This window comes from Rhincodon typus, chromosome 16 (assembly GCF_021869965.1).
Source record: "Rhincodon typus isolate 14 chromosome 16, sRhiTyp1.1, whole genome shotgun sequence".
NCBI lineage: Eukaryota > Metazoa > Chordata > Chondrichthyes > Orectolobiformes > Rhincodontidae > Rhincodon > Rhincodon typus.
The window spans coordinates 25,052,838-25,074,652 of NC_063347.1; the positions used below are offsets into that span (position 1 = coordinate 25,052,838).

The window sequence follows — 21,815 nt, forward strand, 5'->3', positions numbered from 1 at the left end:
TCACAAGATTGATTCCTAGCAATGGTGGGTTTGTCTACGAGGAGAGTTTGGGTCTATGTTCAATAGAGGTTAGAAGAATCAAAGGGAATCTCACTGAAGCATATAAACATCTGTCAGGGCTCCACAGACTGGATGCAGGATTGATGCTTCCCCCAGTCAGAACGTGTCCAGAACAAGCAGTCATGGTCTTGGAAAGCAGGAAGCCATTTCAGACTGAGATAAGGAGAAACGTCTTTGCTGAGAGGGTGGTTAAGCTGTGGGATTCTCTACCACAGAATGCTGTGAACTATGCCAAGCTTGTGAATATGTTTAAGAAAGTAATAGATATATAGAGGCTAAAAGTGTCAAGGAGCATGGGGAGAACGTGGAAGTATGCCATTGAGATACAGGATCAGCTATGACTACGTTGAATGGTGGAACAGGCTTGATGCCTGAATAGCATACTCGTGTTCTGATTCTTTATGTTATTATCCCAAACTCCAAGAAACTTCACCTTGCACAGCAAACTATCAAATGCCTTCTGAAAATTCAAATATGCAACTTCTGGTTCCACTTTATCCACTCCGCCAGTTACGTTAATGGCTTCCAGAATTTTTCCAACAACTGATATCAGGCTAAGTGTCCTGTTCCCCATTTTCTCTCCCTCCTTTCTTGAAAGTTACATTTGAATTCTTCCAATCCACTGGAATCTAGGGAATTTTGGAGCAATGCAAGTGCCATCTTTACAGCCCTCTCTTTTAAAACTCTAGAATATGGGCATTCAGATCCAGGGAATCTGTCCATGTTTAATCCCCTTACATTCTACTGTACCTTTGCTTTTTTAATAACTAATTTAAGTTCCTTTGTTTAGACCCATGGGTTTCTAACTATTTCTGGATTGGACTAAATATTTGAATTATCTCTGCTATTTCGTAATTAGTTCTAATTTCTTTTCTCAGGCTGCAAGGGAATCAACATTTACTTTAGCAACTTGTGTCTTACTCTGGTTGAAATTATAAACTGTTTTATTCTCATGATATTCATTCTTTCAGTGAAATTTTTGATGATCTTTTGTTTGTTTCTAAAGCTCACCTAATCCTCAGGATAACTACACTTCCTGACAATATAAGCATCTTTTAATTTATCACTACCTTTAATATCTTCAATTGCTTATGAATGGATGATTCTTCCTGTAGGGTTTTTATTTCTAAATGGACTGTATACTCATTAAGAGGGGGTCAGTTAGCTGGATGGTCTGTTTATGATTCAGTGTGATGCCCACAGGATAGGTTCAATTCCCATGCTGGCTGAAGGACTCTCCATGTCAATCTCTCCTGTCCCCTAAAGTGTGGTGACCCTAAGATTAAGCCACCACCAGTAGACTCTCTCTAATGAGAGAGCAGCCCTATTGTCTGGTAAGACTATGGCAACTTTTACATTATATGCATTATATTTATGTATATTGCAAGTACCAGAGGGAAGATAACTTGAAGTCAAGCTCATGATCCATCACTTATTGAAGGAACCTGGAGCCAGTTCGAAATGAAAAAAAAATTGAACAGTAACACTGCAGGAAGGCTCATGTTGATTGCCTGGTGAATATTATTACTGTTTTTTTTTACATTTCCCCGACAAGGTTAGACAGCTGGGAAATTAAAAATGTTACTTCTTTATTAAAAGTAATTTAAAAAGCATTCGGCTTTCCTACATTCAACTAGTGTCAACAGAAAGGAAGAGATAACTTGGCGAATCTATAGGTAGTAAAGTTTATTACCTGAGAAAAATGTCAGGGCAGCTCTGACCTCTGAACCTGTATCTTGTGGTATGTGGGAACGACAGAATGCTTCTCATCTCCTGCATAAACATACGTAGGATTTGTTATCAACCACAGAAGCTTAAATTTCAGCCTTTTGAAGTTAAGTAGCAGCTGGCATCACTCTGGCATAATTGTGAGGCTAATAGCTGCATGGATAGCATGCTTATAGGTATAAATATTCAGGGAGAGAGAGAATGTGCAACCACCACGTTGTTAAGAAGAAACTGGCAAGTAGTGCAGGAATCTCCTAAGTGAATCCCATTCTCCAACCAGTATTCAGTTCTGACTGGTGGTGAAAATGATGGCTCTTCTGGGTACTGCGCCCAGAGCTAGTCCGTGGCACCATGGTTTGCTTAGCTGTATAGGTGTTACACAAAAAAGGACTGATAAAGGCAACTTGATGTTAGGGGAACAGAGAAGTATTTTTGAGGCCATGGATTTGAATCCAGATTGACATGTGGCTTCCCTAGTGCCAGGGTCAAGGATGTGACTGAACAGCTGCAGAACACTGTCTGGATAGGATTAACAGGCAGCACTGTGGTCCATATTAGTAGCAACAAAATTGGCAGAAGGAGAGAGTCAAAGTAGACGACTGCTTATTTGGAAAGATGGTGCAGGAGGGAGAACTTAGATTCTTTGGACAGTGGATCCAGCTCCAACGTAGCTGTCATATGTACAAGCAGGTCAGGCTGTGCCAAAAGAGAACTGGAAACAGGTGATTTGCTTACACTGTTAGACAGTTTAATTTGGCAGTTGGGGAACCAAGAAGTAGTATTAGAGAGGAATACCAAGGTGGTTAGAACACTAGGAGAGTCAGATGGCACTAAGGTAGAAAATAGTAAGGGATAAAGTGGTAGCAGAGTAAGGCAGAAAGTAATACAGTTTAAATTAGGTATATTCTGAATGTGCATACAGAAAGTGTGGTAAATAGATTGGCAAATGCAGATACAAACAGCCACGTAGAAATTACGTTGCGGCTATAGTCGAAGAGCTGGCTGAAAGAAGAGCAGGCCCGAGTATTAAACATTCCTGGATTAAAGCTGTTCAGGAAATTAGAAAACAGGGAGTCGAGGAATATTGATTAAGGAGAACACAGCAGTGGAGGAGAGAGATGTCACATGGGATACAGGTCAGAACCTATTTGGCTAGAGCTAAAGAACAAAGAATTGCATGGCTTGTTTTAATCCAATGGGAAAGATATAGAAGAATAAATGTGAAAGTAAGTTACAAATAGCTGCAAGAATTATAGTGTCATTGAAATAGGGTACTTTAATTATCTGTAAACAGACTGAAACTCTAGCAAAGGGCAAAAGAAGAGCAAAAGGTCCTCGAGTGTACTTGGGGAATTTTTTAGATCAGTATGTTTCCAGTCCAATGAGAAAGGAGGTAATGCTAAACTTAGTCCTTATGTCTGAGGTGTGCCAAGTGAATCCAATACCAGCAGGGGTACATTTAAGGGATAGTGATCATTGTATTATTGAATTTAGGTTGGCTAAGATACAACGAACAATCCAGAGTAAGTGTAATTAACTGGGGAAAGCCAATATCAACTGGGTAAGAATGGATCTGACCCAGATAAATTGGAATTAAAGGTTGGCAGGCAAAACCGTAACTGAAAAATGGCTGCCTTTAAAGACGGGGTAGTTCAGACAGATAAAAGTACATTCCCACAAATGGGAAAAGGAGGGCCATCAAATCCAGAACTCCCTGGATAACATGTGCATGAATCATCAAAGGTGTTAGGTCAAGTTGGTACAGCAATTAATAAAGTACATCACATTCTAGGCTTTATTAATATGTGCATTGAGTACAAAAGCAAGGAAGCTATGTTAAACTTATACATTGAACTCTGATTTGACCTCAATTGGAATACTGGATCTGGATCTCACACACAAATTACAAGAATGAATTTGAAAGAGTGCAGGAAACATCAACAATGATTCTGGGGATGAGGAATTTCAGTTATGTTGAGAAATTATGGTAGTTTTCCTTGGAGAAGATGAAGCTGACAGGGGTTTTAGTAAAAGGTATACAAAATCATGAGGATCATGTTCTCATTGGTGGAAAGATCAAGAGCCAGATGGCACAGATTTAAGGTAAATGGCAAACAAGCAATGGTGACCAGAGGAAGAAAAGGTTTCATACAGAAGTTAGGATCTGTAACATGGCGCCTTCACCACACTTTCAGGCAAATTCAGTCAAAGCATTTAAGGGGAAATTGGATTATCTGAAAGGGAAGAATGTACAGAAAGTCAGTATAATCATAACAGGTCATACTTCTGTGCTGTAACTATTTGGCAAAATAGTTGCCATTGCTTATCCCGTCCTACCTTGTTATCTAATTCCCCAATTTACCTACGCCAACTATACCCACATAATTTGCTTTATTGAAGTTTAATAGTTTAGTTTCAGATTGAAATGTACACATTACCCTTGAATTCAGTGTGAAATTCTATCATATCCCTTACTGTGATTGCTAATCATACTTGTGTTACTACACAAGGTAAGATCCAAAATAGCCTCTTCCCTAGTTGGTTCCAAATCATTGTTTTTGGAAATTGTCTCTAATGCATTGCATGTACTGGTTCTTCAGACTACATTTGCTAATTTGATTTGTCCAGGCTATGTCTTCATTGATTAATATTCTGTCCCACAACCCTGTAAACTAATTTCATGTACATTTTCTGCAACATATTTTGTAACTCAACTGTACCAAGCCTGATTACAGATCCTTTGTACCAAGATCCTCCTTTGCTGCTACCTTTATCCTGTCTTTTATTATTATAACAACTTTACTTGTCATTTTCTATTTTGTTTATTGTTTTTAAAATATCAAGTCTCTGGAATATTTATTTCCCAACCTTGGTCACCATTCCACCACCTTTCTGTAATGGTTATTAATCTATATTGAGATTTCCTTCAATTTATGTCACTAATTTATCTGGAATACCTTGAGCTTTCAGAAAAAAGACTAATTTTAACTTTTTACTATTGCCCATCATTTGACCTTATTTACTGATGCACTGTTGCAGTTCAAGCCAACACTTCTCAACCAGCTCGGTCATTTATCTCACTGCTGTTTGCTATGTGTAGAAATTGACAGGTTTAACTATACTTCAAAAGTCACTGATGTGAAACAAATTGGTAAATAGAGAAAGCAAAGTGTGTTATATCAATGCAAGTTCTATTTTTCCATTTCCAGAATGATAAAAAGTGATTCCAATTTATAACCTTGCAAACTGAAACAATTATAAACTATGCTGCACCTATGGGGAGAAAATAGTAGCAAAATACCCCAGTACTAGCATGTACTTATCACCAGTTTGGTCATAAACATATGGGTTTATAAGTTCAGAGTACCAGCTGCTGAATAAGAAGCAAATTATAAGAGGATTCAGTCAAAATGTTGCAAGTGTTCATCTTTTTCAGAAACTGTTCAACTGCTGTACTTTCAACATCTGATTTTGAGAATAATAAGTATCTGTGCCCTGAAAACCACAGGTATTTTATCCTGGGCCACTGCAAAGCCCTCTGATGCTGAAGCTAAAATTGTTCCAGGCGTCAGTTGAGTGAGTTCTCCCTCAATGGGCATACCTCCTGTACAAGATGAGTTAATAATCTATACTTGCATACTGTCTTTTGACTTTTACATTTCAAACTATCCCTCAAACTTATTTGTCACTCAATTTTTAGTAAGCCTCTATCATTCCCATCTAGATAATCTCAGAGGGACCATAACATTTCATTATGGCATCCTTAGGCATGCAAATATTTGGACAGAAAAAAATGGCAACAGGTGGTTCACAGTGATGAAACATGGCAAATTGCATCAAACTAGCTGAAGAAAACAGAACTAATTACAAATCAAAGAACAAATTGTTCTTTAGGCCACACCGGGTAAACCGAGCGGAGGCTTGGGGACCGCTTAGCAGAACACCTACGCTCGGTTCGCAATAAACAACTGCACCTCCCAGTCACGAAACATTTCAACTCCCCCTCCCATTCCTCAGACGACATGTCCATCCTGGGCCTCCTGCAGTGCCACAACGATGCCACCCGAAGGTTGCAGGAACAGCAACTCATATTCCGCTTGGGAACCCTGCAGCCCAATGGTATCAATGTGGATTTCACAAGCTTCAAAATCTCCCCTCCCCCTACCGCATTCCAAAACCAGTCCAGCTCGTCCCCGCCTCCCTAACCTGTCTTTCCTCCCACCTATCCCCTCCTCCCACCTCAAGCCGCACCCCCATCTCCTACCGACTAACCTCATCCCGCCCCCTTGACCTGTCCGTCCTCCCTGGACTGACCTATCCCCTCCCTAACTCCTCACCTACACTCACCTTTACTGGCTCCATCCCCGCCTCTTCGACCTGTTTGTTTCCTCTCCACCTATCCTCTCCTCTATCCATCTTCTATCCGCCTCCCACTCTCTCCCTATTTATTTCAGAACCCCCTTCCCCTCCCCCTTTTCTGATGAAGGGTCTAGGCCCGAAACATCAGCCTTTCTGCTCCTATGATGCTGCTTGGCCTGCTGTGTTCATCCAGCCCTGCACCTTGTTGTCTCGGATTCTCCAGCATCTGCAGTTCCTACTATCCTCAGTCTGAGTTTTGCAATGGCATTCTTACCATCTCGAAAACATCAGATATCAGATTGGCCTAAGGAATAATTTGTTCTTTGATTTGTAATTAGTTCTGTTTTCTTCAGCTAGTTTGATCTGAATAATTGGCAGAATAGGCTTGAAGGGCTGAATGGCGTTTGCAGTTTCTAAACCTAACACTTACGTAAGAAATAGGAGCAGGAGTAGGCCATGAGGCCCATCAAGCCTGCTCCACCATTCAACAAGATCTTGGCTAATCTTTTCATGGACTCAACTCCACTTACCTGCCCGCTCACCATAACTCTTCATTCCTTTACTGTTCAAAAATCTATCTTTACCTTAAAAACATTCAATCGACAAGGTAGCCTCAACTGTTTCACTGGGTAGGAAATTCCACAGACTGACAACCCTTTGGGTGAAGAAGTTCCTCCTCATATGAGCCCAAAATCTTTTCCCCCTTATTTTGAGGCTATACCCCCTAGTTCTAGTTTCATCTGCCAGTGGAAACAAGCTCCCTGCTTCTATCTTATCTATTCCCTTCATAATTTTACAATGTTTCCATAAGATTTAAATTCCAATGAGTATTGTCCCAGTCTTATTCTCTCTCTCCTTATAAACCAACCCTGTCATCTCCAGAATCAATCTAGTGAACTTCCTCTACACCTGCTCAAGTGCCAGCACATCCTTTCTCAAGTAAGGAGACCAAAACTGTACACATTACTCCAGGTGTGGCCTCACTAGCACCCTATACAACTGCAGCATAACTTCCGTACTTTTAAAATCCATTCCTCTAGCAATGAAGAACAATATTCCATTTGCCTTCTTAATTACCTGCTGCACCTGTAAACCAGCTTGCTGCGATTCATGCACAAGGACACCCAGGTCACTCTGCACAGCAGTACACTCCAATTTTTCACCATTTAAATGATAGTCCTTTTATTTCTACCAAAACAGATGACCTCACATTTACCAACATTTTACTCCATGTGCCAGACCCTTGCCCACTCATTTAATCTATCTATAACCCTCTGCAGATTTCAGTGTCCTCTGCACACTTTGTGCATTCAATTATTTTGAATGTGATTTTCACTCCTCTGTTCAGATTTACAGCAAATGCAGAAATTAGTGGAGCCAAAAAAACCTTAAATGCCTATTAGGTCTTCAGGTAAATGATGATGTTGTTGTTTTGTGAATGAGACTGATAACAGCCAGATCTTTTATGATTTGTTGCGTTTCTGTAAGTTGGATAGATGTTGAAAGCAAAGCATGACAAGACAGGATTCAGGACTGTGCCCCCAACATCTGGAAATCCATTAGCAAGACAAAAAGAACAAAAACACAGGAGAGTTCATCATTGTCACTCATCAGCTTCTTAGTTAATTCAAAACACAGATTCTCTCTGTTTTACAGCATAGAACATACATGGCTGAACACTTGCAAAATGGTTGCCATTGGTAACTCAGTAAATGGAAAATTACAGGTAACAACTCATTTCTTGCCACTTCACAGTGCCATGTGCTCATGCTTCAGTGGGTCTCAAAATCACTTATCTGTGGAATCCCTTTAGTTCTTCTGTTTCAAAGCTGAAATGTTTGTGGAAGTGTTTGTTGGAAGACAACTTGATGTAATTATAAACTCTTACTCAACAGGTTATGAATAGTGATGCTTCTGTGCATAATACAGCAAAATTTTTCATTAACAGGCACCTATGGGACCAGGAGCATGACCGCTGATCAAATATTTCAGGTAATCAAGAGTTCCACAATCAATATAAAAACACACTAAATAATAGAAACATTATACAGGGGATAGAACATCACTGTTATATTTTCATATTCAATTACAGATTAAATCACTTAAATAATAATGCAGTTTTGTCTTAAATAAAACTTACCAGCAGAGAGCATGCTCACTCTCACCTTCAACTGACTACTTGGACATCACCGTAGATCACTGTATTTGAGAAGAAATTGACTCAAAATTGAATCAACTCGATTATAGGTTCCAGACAGTGTGAAAACAGGCCATTTGGCCCAACAGGTCCACACTGACCCTCTGAAAAACATCTCACCCAGATCGTTTGGACTGTGGGAGGAAACCGGAGCCCCTGGCGGAAACCCATGCAGACACAGGGAGAAAGTGCAAACTAGACACACAGGCAGTTGCCCGAGGGTAGAATTGAACCTGAGTCCCTGGCGCTGTGAGGCAGCAGTGCTACCTACCGAGCTACCACGCTGCCCTGCTGTTATTTTGTATGGCCACTTGCCTGAAGAATATTTACATTGACATAAATAAATTTTTTAAAAAAACTATAATAATTAAACAGAATAATACATTAAACTTCATGCTATTTGAGGTTTATATCTTTTGCCAGTTTATCAAAAGTGCTGGTTCAAACAAAGTTTGCTGCACTTAAATTTTGAGCTATGCACTTCCACGCTCAGCTTTGGTCAAGTTATTATTTTGGAGTAAGGGTCATAGGGTTATTGGGTCATAGTTTAAAGATAAGGGATTGTCCGTTTAAGACAGAGATGAGGAAACTTCTGTTTCTCTCAGACAGTCTTTGGAATTCCTTTCTTCAAAAGGTAGTGAATGCATAATCTTTAAATATTTTTAAGGCAGAAGTAGATAGAGTCTTGACTACCCAAGAGATGAAAGATTACTGTGGAAATGCAGGAATTTAGAATTGAAGTTGAAATAAAATTAGCCATGGTCCTATTGAATGGCAGAGCAGGCTCGAATGGCTGAGTGGCCTACTTTTTTTCCTCATTCATATGGAATGATTGGCAATGAATTATTGTCCCTGAGACATGGAGTGGAATCCGATTAAAGACAGCCAATTCAGATCAAACCACTGTATTCAAATGTTTCAATTTTACTGATTAGTCTTAATGGAGTAAAATAATTCACGAAAAACTATTTATTAGCTGTCCTTATTACTTCATTTATTCAATATACTACAATGATTCAGCTTCCTAATTACTACTAAACCTAAGGAGAAATAGTGAAACTGTTGTGCAACATACTAGTTGCACTTAATGAGTACTTACAACAATCAAAGAATAGTGGGAAATAATTTTCATATTCTAGCGTTATCAACTGAACTTAGATTCCACCAGCTGCCATGATGTGATTTGAATCCTTGCCTTCAAAGCATTTGCGAAGTTTTTGAAATCCTAGTCCAGTGAAGTTACCACTATGCCACCATCTCCCCATAATGTGAACAAAATGTTAAATCTCACTGAAGATGTACCCTTTAGGAAAAGTGGTTCGTTGTACATCAGTTATTTGAGCACAAGTTCTTTTATTCAGACACTGTTCACCTTGTAAAATATGCAAGTATCGAGAATCCCAATCCAGCATGATTGTAGCCCACTGCATTATGAACATGTAGTAAGTACCATGAAATAGCCAAAAAATAAGTCTGTTCCTGTAACCAAAGAACAAAGAAAATTACAGCTCAGGAACAGGCCCTTTGGCCCTCCAAGCCTGCGCCGATCCAGATCCTCTATCTAAACCTGTCGCCTATTTTCCAAGGATCTGTATCCCTCTGCTCCCTGCCCATTCATGTATCTGTCCAGATACATCTTAAATGACGCTATCATGCCCACCTCTACCACCTCCGCTGGCAACACGTTCCAGGCACCCACCACCCTCTGCGTAAAGAACTTTCCACGCATATCTCCCTTAAACTTTTCCCCTCTCACCTTGAAATCGTGACCCCTAGTAATTGAGTCCCCCACTCTGGGAAAAAGCTTCTTCCTATCCACCCTGTCTATACCTCTCATGATTTTTTAGACCTCAATCAGGTCCGCCCTCAACCTCCATCTTTCTGATGTAAATAATCCTAATCTACTCACCTCTCTTCATAGCTAGTGCCCTCCATACCAGGCAACATCCTGGTGAACCTCCTCTCCACCCTCTCCAAAGCATCCACATCCTTTTGGTAATGTGGCAACCAGAACTGTACCCATTATTCCAAATGTGGTCGAACCAAAGTCCTATACAACTGCAACATGACCTGCCAACTCTTGTACTCAATACCCCGTCGATGAATGAAAGCATGCTGGATGCCTTCTTGACCACTCTATCGACCTGCGTTGCCACCTTCAGGGTACAATGGACCTGAACACTCAGATCTCTCTGTGCATCAATTTTCCCCAGGGCTTTTCCATTTACCGTATAGTTCGCTCTTGAATTGGATCTTCCAAAATGCAACACCTCACATTTGCCTGGATTGAACTCCATCTGCCATTTCTCCGCCCAACTCTCCAATGTATCTATATTCTGCTGCATTCTCCGACAGTCCCCTTCACTATCTGCTACTCCACCAATCTTAGTGTAATCTGCAAACTTGCTAATCAGACCATCTATACCTTCCTCCAGATCATTTATGTTTATCACAAACAAGTGGTCCCAACACGGATCCCTGTGGAACACCACTGGTCACAGTTCTCCATTTTGAGAAACTCCCTTCCACTACAACTCTCTGTCTCCTGTTGCCCAGCCAGTTCTCTATCCATCTAGCTAGTATACCCTGGACCCCATGCGACTTCACTTTCTCCATCAGCCTACCATGGGGAACCTTATCAAACGCCTTACTGAAGTCCATGTATATGACATCTACAGCCCTTCCCTCATCTATCAATTTTGTCACTTCCTCACAGAATTCCATCAAGTTGGTAAGACATGGCCTTTCCTGCACAAAACCATGCTGCCTATCACTAATAAGCCCATTTTCATCCAAATGTAAATAGATTAAATCCCTCAGTATCTTCTCCAGCAGCTTCCCCACCACTGACGTCAGGCTCACAAGTCTATAATTACCTGGGTTATCCTTGCTACACTTCTTAAACAAGGGGACAACGTTAGCAATTCTCCAATCCTCCGGGACCTCACCCGTGCTCAAGGATGCTGCAAAGATATCCGTTAAGGCCCCAGCTATTTCCTCTCTCACTTACCTCAGTAACCTGGGACAGATCCCATCCATACCTGGGGACTTGTCCACCCTAATGCCTTTTAGAATACTCATCACATCCCCTCCCCTCCTTATGCCGAGTTGACCTAGAGTAATCAAACATCTATCCCTTACCTCAACATCCGTCATGTCCCTCTCCTCGGTGAATACCAACGCAAAGTATTCATTAAGAATCTCACTCATTTTCTCTGACTCGTTGCATAACTTCCCTCCTTTGTCCTTGAGTGGGCCAACCTTTTCTCGAGTTACCCTCTTGTTCCTTATGTACAAACAGAAGGCTTTGGGATTTTGCTTAACCCTGTTTGCTAAAGATATTTCATTACCCCTTTTAGCCCTCTTAATTCATTGTTTCAGATTGGTCCTACTTTCCCGATATTCTTCCAAAGCTTCGTCTGCTTTCAGTTGCCTACACCTTATGTATGCTTCCTTTTTCCTCTTTGCTAGTCTCACAATTTCACCTGTCATCCATGGTTCCCTAATCTTGCCCTTTCTATCCCTCATTTTCACAGGGACATGTCTGTCCTGCACTCTAATCAACCTCTCTTTAAAAGCCTCCCACATATCAAATGTGGATTTAGCATCAAAAAGCTGCTCCCAATCCACATTCCCCAGCTCCTGCCGAATTTTGCTATAGTTGGCCTTCCCCCAATTTAGCACTCTTCCTTTAGGACCACTCTCGTCTTTGTCCATGAGTATTCTAAAACTTACGGAATTGTGATCACTATTCGCGAAGTAATCCCCTACTGAAACTTCAACCACCTGGCCGGGCTCATTCCCCAACACCAGGTCCAGTATGGCCCCTTCCTGAGTTGGGCTATTTACATAGTGCTCTATAAAACCCTCCTGGATGCTCCTTCAAAATTCTACTCCATCTAAACTCCTAACACTAAGTGAATCCCAGTCAATGTTGGGAAAATTAAAACCTCCCATCACCCTGCTGCTCCTACATCTTTCCATAATCTGTCTACATATTTGTACCTCCATCTCACGCTCGCTGTTGGGAGGCCTGTAGTACAGCCCCAACATTGTTACTGCACCCTTCCTATTTCTGAGCTCTGCCCATACTGCCTCACTGCTCGAGTCCTCCATAGTGCCCTCCTTCAGCACAGCTGTGATATCCTCTTTGACCAGTAATGCAACTCCTCCACCCCTTTTACCTCCCTCTCTATCCCACCTGAAGCATCTATATCCTGGGACATTTAGTTGCCAATCTTGTCCTTCCCTCAACCAAGTCTCAGTAATAGCAATAACATCATACTCTCAGGTACCAATCCAAGCCCCAAGTTCATCTGCCTTACCTACTACACTTCTCGCATTAAAACAAATGCGCCTCAGACCACCTGTCCCTTTGTGTTTATCATCTGCTCTCTGCCTACTCTTCCCCTTAGTCACACTGACTTCATTATCCAGTTCCTTACAGACTTTAGTTACTACCTCCTTACTAACCTCCTTATTTGGTTCCCATCCTCCTACCACATTAGTTCACTCCCCAACAGCGTTGGCAAAAGCAGCCCCTAGGACATTGGTTCCAGTCCTGCTCAGGTGTAGACCGTCCGATTTGTAATAGTCCCACCTCCCCCAGAACTGGTCCCAATGTCCCAAAAATCTGAACCCCTCCCTCCTGCACCATCTCTCAAGCCACTCATTTATTCTGCCTATTCTTTCATTTCTACTTTGACTAGCATGTGGCACTGGTAGCAATCCTGAAATTACTACCTCTGCGGTCACACTTTTTAACTTGCCTCCTAACTCCCTAAATTCTGCTTGTAGGACCTCATCCCATTTATTACCTATATCATTGGTGCCTATATGCACCATGACAGCTGGCTGTTCACCCTCCCCCTTCAGAATGTCCTGCAGTCGATCTGAGACATCCCTGACCCGTGCACCTGGGAGGCAACATACCATTCGGGAGTCTTGTTTTCCACCACAGAACCGCCTATCTACTTCCCTTACAATCGAATCCCCTATGACTATAGCCCTTCCACTCTTTTTCCCGCTCTTCTGTACAGCAGAGCCAGCCACCGTGCCATGAACCTGGTTACTGCTGCCTTCCCCTGGTGAGCCATCTCCCCCAACAGTATCCAAAACGTTACACCTGTTTTGGAGGGAGATGACCGCAGGGGATACCTGCACTGCCTTCCTGCTTTTTCTCTGCCTTTTGGTCACCCATTCCCTTTCTCCCTCAGCAATCCTAATCTGCGGTGTGACCAATTTGCTAAACGTGCTATCCACGGCTTCCTCAACCTCACGGATGCTCCAAAATGAGTCCATCTGCAGCTCCAGAGCCGTCATGCGGTCTAACAAGAGCTGCAGCTGGACACACTTCCTGCACGTGTAGGAGTCAGGGACATTAGCCGTGGCCATGAGCTCCCACATTGACCAAGAGGAGCATAACATGGGTCTGGGATCTCCTGCCATTTTTACTCTTAAGATTAGCTTAGTCCTACTATAACATCAAATAATAGATAAATGAAATGAAAAAATTTTTACCAAACACTCTACTTACCAGCACACGATTAAAAAAGAGAAAGAAAAACCTTACCTTATCAACACACCACAGAGTCTTTTTTTTTTTGGTTAGAGGACGACGACGGGTGGGAGACACTACATGTGTAGTGTCTTGGGTTTAGCCACTGCCCAAATGTATCAGTTCACTCACCTTCCCAGAGCACAATTCAACCGCTCCCACTCAGCTCTGCTGCCGAAATAAAGAACTTACCTTCCCGGCAGCCCCCTGGTCCTCGCTTTCACCGCTCCCGCTGCTGCTGCAAAAATGGAGGCCGCTGATTCCACAAGGTAAGCGTTTAAATGGGAAACTTACCTTCTTGGCAGCCCCCTGGTCCTCGCTCTCACCGCTCCCGCTGCTGCTGCAAAACCCTCGGGTTACTGACAGCAACTGCCTTGCTAATGATAATCCATATACTTTAGATGTGGAAGTCATTTAGTCACAAATCAATGGCAATAACAGTAAAAGAAATAACCAATTTAAAAATGGTTGGTACAGTATTTCAAATTTGCTTCCGAGTTAGTGATAAGTAGGAGGCTGGCACATTTCAAGTAAACCCCTTTATTACATAGATAATCAGAAATGGATTATTAACTGTCACAGTGAAGGTCAGAATTGTAGCATTGAATCATGCTAGTGTTTCTCTGTAAAATATTACACTGTACTTCAGCAGTAAGTAATTCAATCCCTCTTTTTAAAAGCAAGCCTAAATAAATGTATGGTTAATTTTAAACTTCAAAGCATGGAATGGTTGGGCTGAAAGGCCTGTTTCTTTACTCTATATCTTAGACAAAAAGGCAACGTTCCAGTAATTTAATACAAACTATATCTTTATAATTGAACTTAAATGCATGATATCAGAGTACATTGCTTAGTTTGATGAGACTAAAAATAAGTAAACACATATTTAAAAGTACTTTCACCAGAGTTTCAACCATGTTAACAATTGGCTGCACATGATTTATTGACTAAGAAAGAAAGAGTGGCCTCTTGTGTAATTTGGGAAACAGCACTAAAGATAGAAATAAAAGATAATCAACATACAACAGTGATGACAGCACCACAGTCATTGCATAAAATAAAGATAATACAATAATTTATGTTCCAAAGTTTAAGAATCACAACATCAATACCATAATAGCGTCAGTGTGATGTTCTCATAACAACATGAAGAAATTATTTAGCAATTTATTGAATTGAATCTCAACATCTACTGCATGTGTGATGTGTAATCAAATTAGATTATCAAATACCTGTTCACGACTCTGTATCAGGAAGTTGTAGGAGAATCATAAGCATTCCAAAGCAAGCAGATTTGCATTTGTAACAACTCAAAAACCAAGACATGTTGAAAGGGGGATGGCATCAGGGAAGGACTACAGCTCCTACAGCATGGAGAAAGGGCACATTTGCAGACCCAAAGCAGCTAACACCCCTGACTAGACAAATATGGTTTCAAGAACATTTTTAAACATTCTGTTATCACCACTTTAAGGACCATGCAACAACAATGCGATCAACACATCAACAAATATGTCCACAAAAGGTGCTCTGGACAAATCCTTACCTCTTCACTTTAACTCTTTATGAAGAATATTTTAGAATTTTTCGCCTAGTTTATGCCTACAAGTTCATGATGTTTAAATTTGGCTCACTGAACTGACTTACATCAACATCGGATTTTAGCAACATTTACAATATTCACCTGTTATCAGAATCATCACAAGCTGAGACAAAATAGCCCCTTGTTAAATTAGAGAAATCAGACAATGTCATGAATTAACAATGATTCATGAATGATTTAAATCATATTTAAACACAGGGCATTCAAATAATTACAGGGGGATGTTACTAAGATAAGTATAAAGGCACTTGGGTTATGTAACAATAATTCAGCATTAGCTGCTTGCTACTTATATAATTACAGTTCAGATCAACACAAGATTGACATGCATTGAGATTGATTTTGCATTATATTCTTTAAGATAGCATTTAATCTATGCAATATGTGGGCTATGTGCTTATAGTTAGCAAGTTTTTCAGAACTTAAACTAGAATTTATGTTGGCATAATTACTTAGCTTGTTTTCCCTTCCTAGGGAAAGATGATGTCAGAATTGAGACATTTCTCTAAAAAACTGATTCTGTAGAAGTTCTGCGCATTCTTCCGGAACTCTTTTGCTACTCAGCAATTCACTTTTCAATTTAGTGACTAAATCTGGACTCTTGATCTCAGGGAAACTTACATGCCTAAATGGTACCCTTGTATCTGCCCATACCTGGTTGGTATAACCAACTTAATTTCTACAACATCGCTCTCTCTCATAGAGGCACTTCCTGATTTTAACAGTCCTTCTAAATACATTAAAGACAATTTGAAATTTTTCTACTACAAAGACTATTAACAGAATTGAAATGAAAGAAGAAAAATTAATAACTAAAGAGTGGCTGTCATTGAAAAATATTACCTTAAATACATCCATAATTTCTAAAGAAAGAAATTTACTTGTTTAAATCAGAAATGACAAATCACTTTTCTGAAGATACACTAAATGCTAATATTGTTGTCCAACTCTTTTGCTTTGATTACAACATAAGTGTATGCTTTCACCTCGCTTAATTAGGTACTACTTCAAAATCAATGGTCTAGATTTTGCAACGCCTGGTGTACCTGGATAATTGGACTTTCGTGTGTGTGAGAGAAATTTTAAATATACTTGCCTACATACTAACTGGAACTGTTAACGTAACACTGCAGTGAGAGCATCAGGGCATTTGTGTATTAGTGAACAATGGGACAAACCGTGTTTCTCCCTAACCAATATGTTCAAAGGATTGAGAAATACAAAGGAAAATCTGAGGAGAATAAACTTTGACTGAATTTAATGTCAAACCAAGTAAAGAAAGAGGAAAGGAAGACTGCATTGAAAAAAAAAGGCAGTGACAGGAAACAATAATTTAAAAATGTGACGTTTTCTAATCTCTAACAAAACACTACCTGAAGAAATGAGACCCCACTTTTTAATTACTCACCTTCTGGGCATGGGAAATTATTTGGCACTCATTAACAGTAATTATTTTAAAAAGTGCACGTGCTGTTAATCATGAAACATAACGTCCTGTGGAGAATTTAATGGGTAACTGATATACAAGTGCAACAAACCTCACACCTCACAAAACTGAAGAGAACGTTGAAGGTTAAATGCAGCTTTCACAAAGCTAATGTCGAAAAGTCACCATCAGTTTGCAGCAATTTGCAATTCATGGAGTACGTCTTCTTTGTCACAGGCTTTACACTGACTTTCACATTTAATACGTTGTGCAGCATTCACACGCTGATTTTTTTTTCCAATAAAGTCACAGCACTACTTAGCATTGAGAAGGAGGCCTAAGCACAGTATTGGAAAATTTTTTACATGGTATGATGTTCTTCCATTAAGTCATGACACATACAAGTTAGAAAAGCTAGCATGTGTGTCTTCAATTAACTCAGTATTATTGTTGATGCCTAGTTGATAGCTTTCAGGCAGTTTTCTCAAGGGAGAAAACATCTTGAACTTAAATAAACAGGCCCGAGTTTTTGTTATATGATCAGGAGCCCAATATTGAAAACATTCCCGCATCCTGACCTTGCATTATACTAATATTATTTTTAAACAATATGGGCCAATTAGTGGCTCGACTATGCGGACACTCTTCAATGGAGTGGGGGGAGGGGGGGCAGGGTGGGATTTAGTGGGAAATGAAGGAAGATGAAGAAGAGCATCTGAATCTAATGATAAGTATTTGTGTGACAGCAGTCCAATGATTCAAAGATGCTCCTCAAGGTAATTGTGGAAGCAGTGGTACCAGGGTGTGCTTTTTCATTGCCACGAGGGCCAGCTAGCCAGACCAAACAGATTTATTGTTTCCTTTCTGTTCAATCTGGATCCACTACTATCAATCACTTCATCCAATTTTAAGATTTTTCTCATGTCATTGCTGGTTCTTTTGCCAATCACCTTAAATCTGTTCTCTCTCGTTTTTTGATTCCTCAGCCAAAAAAAAATTTTGCTTTATTTACTCTAAATAAATCCTTTGTGATTTTGATCACCTCTATCAAATCTCTCTTTAATCTTCTCTGTCCTAAGAAGAACGCTACCAACTTGTCCAGTCAGTCCATGTAACTATAATTTCCCCATCCCTTGATCCATTATCGTAAATCACTTTTGTGGTCTCTCAAAGCCTTCACGTCAATTCTCAAACATGGTATCCAGAGTTGAATACAATAATCCATCTGGGCTAAAGCTGATGCTTTCTAGTCTTTTGAACTTTGCTCCTCTATCCTTAAAACCCAGGATCTAAATACTTTATTAACCATCCTACTATTCTTAAAGATTTGTTTGCAAAGATCCTAGGTTCAATGTTCTTGTTGCACTTCCTATACAATGGGTATTTATATTTCATTGTTTCTCTTTATCTGTACTGGCAAAAAAAACTGTCAATATTCTGAATTCAATTTCATCTGCAATGTTTCTGACATTCTTAAAAGTATTTCCTTGCTGTTTAATACACTTCCACATCATTTGCAAGTTTTGAAATTGTGCCCTGTCCCCCAAGTCATTAGTGTATTTCAAATACAACTGCGGTGCTGGTACTAGCCTGGGGAAAAACACTGCACAAATAGTTCAAAATGATAATTTTAAAGAAGTCACTATCAAATTTGTATCTTTGCTGTTACCACTGCTTTTTATTACATGAACTTCAGTTTTGCTAATAAACCTAATAATGGTAATTTATCAAATGCTTTGCGAAAGTCTACATATTCAATTTTGCTGATCTCATCAAAAATCTTTAATCAGTTAGATTTAACAGCATCTTAGGTTTGTTTAATACATCCTCGTCATTTGTGTGACCATTTCATCTTTTACTTATAAATTCTGTGTTCTGTGCGCTTCCTTCTCATTTCACTTGACAAAGGGGCTACGCTCTGAAAGCTTGTATTTTCAAATAAACCTGTTGGACTATAACGTGGTGTCATGTGACCTTTGCCTCTAACAAAAGATTTCCACTTTGGTCATAGCTGACTCCCTGGTTATGACTAGATGGGTAACAATAGAACTCGGTAGAGTTATGTTTAGCTAAAGTGCCATTGGAGGACGATAGCATCATCAAAATATCAAAGATAGGCACATCAAAAATAGTTTATAATCACCGTAGTCATACAAAATGTGATTTGTGACTTTGATAAGGGCTACCTTAATATTGTGACAAGGATGGAAATATGAATAAATTTCTCCAATCATGCAATGTTAGAAATATGAACATGCCTCTCAAATTCATGATTAAGGATTTGAGAAAAACAATTGAAGGTGGAGTGGCAGCTTGCAAACACAATGTCAAGCATACTTTCTTTTGAGGGGTAAAAACTGAGTCAAAACAACAGTTCCTGAGGACATAAGCCATGCAAAACTGGAACATCAGCCTGCAGACTATGCATTATGGTGAGATTCATGGTGGAAAGGATTTTCCTCAAAATTCTACACAAAGCCTTGTGCCCAGTTGATGCTGGACTCCTCCATGCTTTGACATTGTGTGCAGATTTTCCAGCAGGTTTTCCTGTACAGCAAGCATCCGCTTATCTGCACACCTCAGTCTCATTCTGTAAACTGGCTTAAAGTCTGCATCAGACTCCTAAGTGGAAAATGAGCTGATATCTTCATCATCTTTTCTCCCCATGCCTCGGCTCCTTCATACTTGGGCCTGGTCTGAGCATGTACAATTCCCTCCCTATCCTGGGTTCTCTCTAAATTAAGGTCAAATTTCAAGTACTCAACTGGTGGGTGAGTATATAAGATTAAGTGATGTATCTCTTCATTTTCTCCCAATTCTCCTCTTTTGACTGGGAAAAGTTCTAGTTCTTGGATATCAGAAACTAAAAGGGTCAGTTATTGGGCCAAGGTGAGGTAAAGGAGTTAAATATGTTTTATATAACCTGCAGCTTGCAGTCAGAAAGAATTCTGGGATAAGGGAGAAGCAGTTTGTAAGAAGGTGGAGCATGAGATATGTAGCTATCCTCATCTTTGTTTGCTTCAACATCCCCCCACTCGCACCTCACCACTACCATCACTATATTCCTTGTTATCATGGTCAATACTGTCTCCTCCATTGGTGTTAAAACATGCACATAAGTTTGCCTCTTGCAGTTCTTTCCTGCCTCCTGCCATGTGCCACCTTAACCTGCAAGAAAGAGGAAACTGAGTGTGTCTAGCAACATCTTTGGTTGATGGTACTGACAGGTTGAACATGTGGTAAAACTTACTGGAAAAGTGAACCTGTGCTCCTATATTTTGAGAAATGTCTGGACTTTGGAAAACATGTGCAACAAGATTTTCAGATAGTCCACTAACAATCCAATGTCTTGGTGCAAGATATTGATAGATGAAGGAACGTCCTGTATCCAAAATGGGAACTGTTACAATTCTGTTAAGGTCCATTCATGTTTAAAACAGACATTTGAAGACCCAGCAATTAACCAATAGAACAATGCCATTTTAAACTAAAACTACTGTACATTAAAAAAACTAAACAAAGTAAACACTTAGCACTTTAGTTTAGACATTATGTATGTTACGAACTCCATTTTACTTTTCACTTCCCAAGAATTACATTATCTCATGAAAGCTGGAAGGTTCTCTCAGTTTTCCCAGGACCAATCACAGCCATCCAGAATTCACTTCAGTTCTCCTCAGTGTTTCAATTACTTGGCATGGTGAAATTCTACAGGGGATCCTTACATTAGCGTTTTAGCTAAATGACTCTCTGACTTTTCTTTACAGGGGTACTTCTTCAAGTTGCCAGCAGATACACAACTGCCTTCCCACAGCTTTTCAAACTAACTCAACTGACTGCATTTTGCCATAAATTCTTTGAGAGGTCCACTGCAATTCAAAGCAAAACTTCCAGTTGTGTTTGCCTCGTGAAATCCGAGTTGAGGGAAAGCTGCATCCTTATCACAGGATGAACTACTACATTAAGTTAGTGCTTGTCTGCTTAAAGCGCAGGCCTAAATGACTTGTATTTTCAATGTCTGTCCCAACTCACTGAGTTGTATTCGATATCCAGACTGATACGTAATGTAATGCCCTCTCATCTTTTCTCATTGTGAACGGCTTGTTTCTGTCAGCAAAAGTGCAGATTAAAAGGAAGTATCTTCAATCTCCACGATAATGTGGCATGATTTGGGATGCAAATACATTACTCCTCCTATAACACAACTTTTCAATTCTGCAACCCATGTGAATAATTTATATCTGGAAAGGAGTTTTACAACCTTCTTCCTACAATTGTTAGCTTTGGCCTTCTTTTATGAAAGCAATCATACAGAAATGGGTCACATTGTTTAAGGTTTTTTGGCTCTATAATTCTGATTTTGTAAGATAAACACAGGTTTCAAGTGTAATAAACCCAGGTTTGTTTGAATTATATCTACATCAGAGTCATTACCTGCTTCCCAACCAGATGCTCCAGTTTCCAACAGTTAAAGCTTTTAATTCCTAAAACTAAATGCATTACATTTTAAAACATACAAAGTATGAGCTAGCTGTTCACAACATTGCCAGTCTGTGAGATGCTTGCATTGTGTGGGAGTTCCACAAAGCATACAAATTTTACGGTTGATTACTGATCAGCAGAGATTGTAACATGTAACGAATAAACAGAGGATGAGGTTAGTGTTGCGGTTGGCAGGATATACCCACCTTAAAAAAGGAAAACCAAAATGTCAAACTACTACTTGTATTGCAGCCATGTTCTTGGACCACATCTGGCTTCAAGCTCTGCAACGGTTTCTTACCACTGCCTCTCAAATGAGTGGACTTCCTGTTCCCATTTTGGATACAGGACGTTCCTTCATCTATCAATATCTTGCACCAAGACATTGGATTGTTAGTGGACT

The 21,815-nt window shown here is 40.0% G+C and overlaps 1 protein-coding gene across 1 annotated transcript in view; it reads left to right on the plus strand.

Annotated features, from left to right (window-relative positions):
* The first annotated feature begins 3,959 nt into the window (after positions 1-3,959).
* Positions 3,960-21,815, plus strand: part of LOC109936990 (serine/threonine-protein kinase WNK2-like) — a 69,879-nt gene continuing 52,023 nt past the window's right edge. The window contains exon 1 of the mRNA XM_048606720.1: positions 3,960-4,046. Coding sequence (XP_048462677.1) covers positions 3,960-4,046 — 87 coding nt within the window. The remainder of the gene's footprint in view (positions 4,047-21,815) is intronic.